The sequence below is a fragment of the Chelon labrosus genome, assembly GCF_963514085.1.
Source record: "Chelon labrosus genome assembly, chromosome: 10".
NCBI lineage: Eukaryota > Metazoa > Chordata > Actinopteri > Mugiliformes > Mugilidae > Chelon > Chelon labrosus.
Genome location: NC_140360.1, coordinates 176,692 through 184,930, shown reverse-complemented (window position 1 = coordinate 184,930; position 8,239 = coordinate 176,692). Strand labels below are relative to the sequence as shown.

The 8,239-nt window shown below is 43.5% G+C and overlaps 1 protein-coding gene across 4 annotated transcripts in view; it reads right to left on the bottom strand.

The window, feature by feature from the left end:
• Positions 1-8,016, bottom strand: part of irak1 (interleukin-1 receptor-associated kinase 1) — a 19,008-nt gene extending 10,992 nt beyond the window's left edge. For 3 of the 4 annotated variants that reach the window (XM_084553797.1, XM_084553799.1, XM_084553800.1), the window contains exons 1-3: positions 7,703-8,016; positions 6,603-6,948; positions 5,682-5,849 (exon numbers count right to left, since the gene is read on the bottom strand). In XM_084553797.1, the coding sequence (XP_084409923.1) occupies positions 5,682-5,849; positions 6,603-6,714 (280 nt within the window). In that variant the 5' untranslated portion in view covers positions 6,715-6,948; positions 7,703-8,016. Of the gene's footprint in view, positions 1-5,681; positions 5,850-6,602; positions 6,969-7,702 lie in introns of those variants that run through there. The other variant, XM_084553798.1, reaches the window with a different exon arrangement.
• Between the last annotated feature and the right edge of the window lie 223 nt (positions 8,017-8,239).

The window sequence follows — 8,239 nt, the reverse complement described above, 5'->3', positions numbered from 1 at the left end:
TCATCATCCTGTCACTAACCATCATCCTCTCATCATCCTGTCATTAACCATCATCCTGTCACTAACCATCATCCTCTCATTAACCATCATCCTGTCATTAATCATCATCCTCTCATCATCCTGTCATTAACCATCATCCTGTCATTAACCATCATCCTGTCATTAATCATCATCCTCTCATCATCCTGTCATTAACCATCATCCTGTCACTAACCATCATCCTCTCATTAACCATCATCCTCTCATTAACCATCATCCTCTCATCATCCTGTCACTAACCGTCATCCTGTCATTAACCATCATCCTGTCATTAACCATCATCCTCTCATTAATCATCATCCTCTCATTAACCATCATCCTGTCATCATCCTGTCATTAACCATCATCCTCTCATTAACCATCATCCTGTCATCATCCTGTCATTAACCATCATCCTCTCATTAACCATCATCCTGTCATCATCCTGTCATTAATCATCATCCTCTCATTAACCATCATCCTCTCATTAATCATCATCCTCTCATTAATCATCATCCTGTCATTAATCATCATCCTCTCATCATCCTGTCATTAACCATCATCCTGTCACTAACCATCATCCTCTCATTAACCATCATCCTGTCATTAATCATCATCCTCTCATTAATCATCATCCTGTCACTAACCATCATCCTGTCATTAATCATCATCCTCTCATCATCCTGTCATTAACCATCATCCTCTCATTAATCATCATCCTGTCATTAATCATCATCCTGTCATTAACCATCATCCTCTCATCATCCTGTCATTAACCATCATCCTGTCACTAACCATCATCCTGTCACTAACCATCATCCTCTCATCATCCTGTCACTAATCATCATCCTGTCATTAACCATCATCCTGTCACTAACCATCATCCTGTCATTAATCATCATCCTCTCATCATCCTGTCACTAACCATCATCCTGTCATTAACCATCATCCTCTCATCATCCTGTCATTAACCATCATCCTGTCATTAATCATCATCCTGTCATTAATCATCATCCTCTCATCATCCTGTCATTAACCATCATCCTGTCACTAACCATCATCCTCTCATTAACCATCATCCTGTCATTAATCATCATCCTGTCATTAATCATCATCCTCTCATTAACCATCATCCTGTCATTAATCATCATCCTGTCACTAATCATCATCCTGTCATTAATCATCATCCTCTCATCATCCTGTCATTAATCATCATCCTCTCATTAACCATCATCCTCTCATTAACCATCATCCTGTCATTAACTATCATCCTCTCATCATCCTGTCATTAACCATCATCCTGTCATTAACCATCATCCTCTCATCATCCTCTCATTAACCATCATCCTCTCATTAATCATCATCCTCTCATTAACCATCATCCTCTCATTAATCATCATCCTCTCATTAACCATCATCCTGTCATTAATCATCATCCTCTCATCATCCTGTCATTAACCATCATCCTGTCACTAACCATCATCCTCTCATTAACCATCATCCTGTCATTAACCATCATCCTGTCATTAACCATCATCCTCTCATTAACCATCATCCTGTCATTAATCATCATCCTGTCATTAACCATCATCCTGTCACTAATCATCATCCTGTCATTAACCATCATCCTGTCATTAACCATCATCCTCTCATTAACCATCATCCTGTCATTAATCATCATCCTCTCATTAACCATCATCCTCTCATTAACCATCATCCTGTCATTAATCATCATCCTCTCATTAACCATCATCCTGTCATTAATAATCATCCTCTCATTAATCATCATCCTGTCATTAATCATCATCCTCTCATCATCCTGTCATTAATCATCATCCTGTCATTAATCATCATCCTCTCATCATCCTGTCATTAACCATCATCCTCTCATTAACCATCATCCTGTCATTAATCATCATCCTCTCATCATCCTGTCATTAACCATCATCCTCTCATTAATCATCATCCTCTCATTAACCATCATCCTGTCATTAATCATCATCCTCTCATTAATCATTATCCTCTCATTAACCATCATCCTCTCATCATCCTGTCATTAATCATCATCCTGTCACTAATCATCATCCTGTCATTAACCATCATCCTCTCATTAACCATCATCCTGTCATTAATCATCATCCTGTCATCATCCTGTCATTAATCATCATCCTCTCATTAACCATCATCCTGTCATTAATAATCATCCTGTCATTAATCATCATCCTGTCATTAATCATCATCCTGTCACTAATCATCATCCTGTCATTAATCATCATCCTGTCATTAACCATCATCCTCTCATCATCCTGTCATTAACCATCATCCTGTCATTAACCATCATCCTGTCACTAACCATCATCCTGTCATTAACCATCATCCTCTCATTAACCATCATCCTGTCATTAATCATCATCCTCTCATTAACCATCATCCTGTCATTAATCATCATCCTGTCACTAATCATCATCCTGTCATTAATCATCATCCTGTCATTAACCATCATCCTCTCATTAATCATCATCCTGTCATTAATCATCATCCTGTCACTAATCATCATCCTGTCATTAATCATCATCCTGTCATTAACCATCATCCTCTCATTAATCATCATCCTGTCATTAATCATCATCCTGTCACTAACCATCATCCTCTCATTAATCATCATCCTCTCATCATCCTCTCATTAATCATCATCCTCTCACTAACCATCATCCTGTCATTAACCATCATCCTGTCATCATCCTGTCATTAATCATCATCCTCTCATTAACCATCATCCTGTCATTAATCATCATCCTGTCATTAATCATCATCCTGTCACTAATCATCATCCTGTCATTAACCATCATCCTCTCATCATCCTGTCATTAATCATCATCCTGTCACTAATCATCATCCTGTCATTAACCATCATCCTCTCATTAATCATCATCCTCTCATCATCCTGTCATTAATCATCATCCTGTCACTAATCATCATCCTCTCATTAATCATCATCCTGTCATTAACCATCATCCTCTCATCATCCTGTCATTAATCATCATCCTGTCACTAATCATCATCCTGTCATTAATCATCATCCTGTCATTAACCATCATCCTCTCATCATCCTGTCATTAACCGTCATCCTGTCATTAATCATCATCCTCTCATTAATCATCATCCTCTCATTAATCATCATCCTCTCATTAACCATCATCCTGTCATTAATCATCATCCTGTCATTAATCATCATCCTGTCACTAACCATCATCCTGTCATTAACCATCATCCTCTCATTAATCATCATCCTCTCATTAACCATCATCCTGTCATTAATCATCATCCTCTCATTAATCATCATCCTGTCATTAACCATCATCCTCTCATCATCCTGTCATTAATCATCATCCTGTCACTAATCATCATCCTGTCATTAATCATCATCCTCTCATTAACCATCATCCTCTCATCATCCTCTCATTAATCATCATCCTCTCATTAATCATCATCCTGTCATTAATCATCATCCTGTCATTAACCATCATCCTCTCATTAACCATCATCCTGTCATTAATCATCATCCTGTCATTAACCATCATCCTGTCATCATCCTGTCATTAACCATCATCCTGTCATCATCCTGTCATCATCCTGTCATTAATCATCATCCTGTCATTAATCATCATCCTCTCATTAATCATCATCCTCTCATTAACCATCATCCTGTCATTAATAATCATCCTGTCATTAATAATCATCCTCTCATTAATCATCATCCTGTCATTAATCATCATCCTGTCACTAATCATCATCCTGTCATTAACCATCATCCTCTCATCATCCTGTCATTAATCATCATCCTGTCATTAATCATCATCCTGTCACTAACCATCATCCTGTCATTAACCATCATCCTCTCATCATCCTGTCATTAATCATCATCCTGTCATTAATCATCATCCTGTCATTAATCATCATCCTCTCATCATCCTGTCATTAATCATCATCCTGTCACTAACCATCATCCTCTCATTAACCATCATCCTCTCATCATCCTGTCATTAACCGTCATCCTGTCATTAACCATCATCCTGTCATCGATCAGCTAACAGATGCTAACAGATGCTAACCATTTAGAGTAGAACGTTATTGGAATATACCTGGTTTAGTTTTAGCAAAAACACACTGAAAGAGAGCAGCACGGACATGCTAGCTGTTAGCATCACATCACCACCAGTGTGACCATTAGTATCACCATTAGCATCACCATTAGCATCGCCACCAGTGTGACCGTTAGCATCACATCACCACCAGTGTGACCATTAGCATCACCATTAGCATCACCATTAGCATCGGCCCAGTGTGAATGTTAGCATCACCATTAGCATCACCACCAGTGTGACTGTTAGCATCACCATTGGCATCGCCACCAGTGTGACCGTTAGCATCACCATTAGCATCACCACCAGGGTGACTGTTAGCATCACCACCAGTGTGACTGTTAGCATAGACATATATACATAGACGCCTCATTGAGTGCTGGACTGTACGTCAACGTCGCCACCATATTGGAGGTGGCAGCTCTGTCCCGCGAACCAATACCAGTCAATGGAATGAACTTTATTAAGCGCCTTCTACAAAGTGCTATAAGCATTTACACATTCACACACGAACGTATATATTGAGGAAACCGATAGGAATGCTTATAGTACTTTGTAGAAGGCGCTTAATAAAGTTCATTCCATTGACTCGTATTGGTTCGCAGGACAAAGCTGCCTCCTCCAATATGGCGGCGACGTTGACGCATCACAACAACGGGCCAACCCGCTCAACGAGGCGTCTATGTATATATGTCTGTGACTGTTAGCATCACCATTAGCATCAACATTAGCATTAGGATTGACACTAACGTCGTCATTAAGCCCAAATTATGCTTCCGCGTTGACACAGCGCGTCCGTGCGTACGGACCTATTACGGACCTATGACGTCCTTGCGGACCCCCGTGCGTCCTACGCAAGGGCCAGACGCGCACCTCCCAAAAATCCTCGATGCGCGTCGAGGCGACGCAACAGCAACGCAGCAGCAACGCAGCAGCAACGCAGCGGCATTGGCTGTGATTGGTCCGCTAACTACATCCGCTGGAGACCGCTTTTCCGGTTTCCACTCATAAACATCATTGTCTCCTTTGTCGTGCCCTAATTTGCAATAGAAGTATTTCTTCCTCTGCTTGAATAATTTGGAGCTCCAACGCCAGTCTCTCTGTCTCGGTGACTACGGCAAAAGCCGGAAGGTAAATAACTATACGAGGCGAGATAGTCACAAGAGTCTCGGTCGGTCGGTCACAAAAAACCATAGCGCCCTCTACCGGTGTGGCATGCATTACGACACGTAAACCCAACGCAGAACCATCACGGTCTCACGACTGCGTCCGAGCAACTGTGTGGCCATTGCGTGACCATTGCGTGATCACGCGGAAGCATAATCTAACCTTTAACCTCTCCACTCATGCTACTGGCATTAGCATCTCTATTAGAGATTACATCATCAATAGCTCCTCTAGATTTGCCACTAGCATCAGACTGAACTCTGATTGGTTGGAGATGGACAGAACTGAACTAAAACCACAGCAGGTCACAACAGGTTCATATTTACAGAGGTCAGAGGTCAGAGGTCAACTCACAGCCCAGGATGACGTCGCGGGGGCGGAACAGCTGCAGACACTCTAACAGGTCGATCAGATCGCCCACTCGACCGTTCCTGCTCTCCCATTGGTTCATCACCCAGTCCGTCCGTCGGTCCCGCCTCTCAGCGAATCGCACGGCGGTCTGATCACAGAGGACCTCAGACGCTAGGACGGAGACAATCAATCAGAACCAATCAACAAGGCTGGAGCGTCACAGACATGTCCCAGGACACGTCCCAGGACACGTCCCCGTTCACTGAGACACGTCCCAGGACACTGAGACACGTCCCAGGACATGTCCCAGTTCACTGAGACATGTCCCAGGACACGTCCCAGGACACGTCCCCGTTCACTGAGACACGTCCCAGGACACGTCCCAGTTCACTGAGACATGTCCCAGGACACGTCCCAGGACACGTCCCCGTTCACTGAGACACGTCCCAGGACACTGAGACACGTCCCAGGACACGTCCCAGTTCACGGAGACACGTCCCAGGACACTGAGACACGTCCCAGGACACGTCCCAGTTCACTGAGACATGTCCCAGGACACGTCCCAGGACACGTCCCCGTTCACTGAGACACGTCCCAGGACACTGAGACACGTCCCAGGACATGTCCCAGTTCACTGAGACATGTCCCAGTTCACGTCCCAGGACACGTCCCCGTTCACTGAGACACGTCCCAGGACACTGAGACACGTCCCAGGACATGTCCCGGGACACTGAGACATGTCCCGGGACATGTCCCAGTTCACTGAGGTTCAGCAGTAAAGGAAGACAAACTTTATTGATCATTGTTCATGTAAACACTGATGTTATTATTGATGAAGTCATCAGAGAACTTCCCACTGAGTCAATGAATTAAACAACAGTTAGCAGTTAGCAGTTAGCATCATGACTCCTGGTTCCGACTCACCGAAGCGGGTCCAGTCCAGGTCCGACAGTCCGTCCATGACCCGGCAGAACTCCCAGAGGACGGAGGAGGGCAGGCTGTAGAGGAACTGTCCCCTCAGGGTTCCGCCCGACATGTTTCCACGGGGCTGAAGTTAGCTCTCTGAAGCTAACAGGCTAACAGCTAGCGGCGGCCGGGCCGTGGGAGGGGGCGGGGCTCAGTCCGGGACCAGGACCGGCGGGTCACATCAGAACCGTCCGGACCGAACCGGTGAAAGACAGTCAAACTAAACCCACAAGTTACGGCTGCTCCGACACTTCCGCCCACCGCGTCACCGAGCCCGTGCAATAAGAGACACTTCCGGTTCCTGCTGAAAAATAAAAGCCCGAGTTTAACTTGGGTCAAACAAACAAGAAGAAAATAAATAAATGAATAATGAGAAGAAGAAAACACAGCCATATTAATGTGAGAGTGGGGCGCAGGTGTGACGTCAATGAGGGGCGACTTTGTTGTTGTCGGGTGCGCGGGGGGGAAAAGAGAGGAAGGAAGAAAATAAACGGGACATGTTGCTCAGCTCCAAAGAGTATTATGTTCGTGAGTTTTTGTCAGCAGAAGAGAGTTACTTTAGAAACCCTGTACACCTCGGAACGCTACATTAAGAATAAGAGTTTATCTTCCCAGTTATAACTGTAAACAACAACAATACACATTGGTTATCACACATAATAGTTTCATATTTAATAGTTTATCTGTAAATTAAAGTTAATATTCAACAGACTCATGAAATGTAAAGATGTTGATTAAATAAAAATGATAAAACTGACTTTTGGGTCATGTTTGTGTCTGACTGTGTTTTAATGAGGAGAAACCAGTGTCCTGACCCAGATGTGGTTCTGGGACCGTGGATCTGGATCAAGATCACCCGACCTGAGTCTGGTTCAGGACCAGAACCAGGACTGGGGCCTGTACGGCAGACTTTTGTTGGACTTTTATTTTGTAACAGGAAGTTGTGAGTGACGACGTTCTGTCACGTTTGACGGAAGAGACTCATTTCCCTGTTTGGACACACACACACACACACACACACACACACACACGTGCTGATGTGACGTCATATCAATTACCGTAAGAACACACACTTCCTGTTCCCTCCTTCTTGATTTGCCTGAGGTTTGTGGAGACACCTGAACGCACCGTCGCTTCACCTCAATCGGAGCCATGAGAGCAGAGGGAACCGGAACCGGAACCAGAACCGATCCACCATGGGCCGAGAGACCGACGTCCAATCAGATCAATGATCTTCATGTTCATTAAAGCAAGGCTGGGGAACGTTTCTGTCTGAAAGTTTTTAAAGTTCTTGAATGTCTGAAGCTTCCAGGATAATTCCGTGGTGATGTTTCTTGACGTCGCTCGTGTTCTTCTTCTTTTCTCTCATCTTTAACATCGTCCATGATGATTTATTCACTGGCTCCTTCCTCTTCCTCCTCTGTTCTTCTTCTCACTGAGTCTGGATTCATTTTACTGTCAATAATAGAATCAATAAAGTGACTTGTTACTGATTCTGCTGCAGTTTGTCCTCAAACTCTGATTAAACTCTGATTATTAATCAGCGCTAATGAACCAAATATCTAAAAATAGAAACAGAAACTTTATTTTCTCAT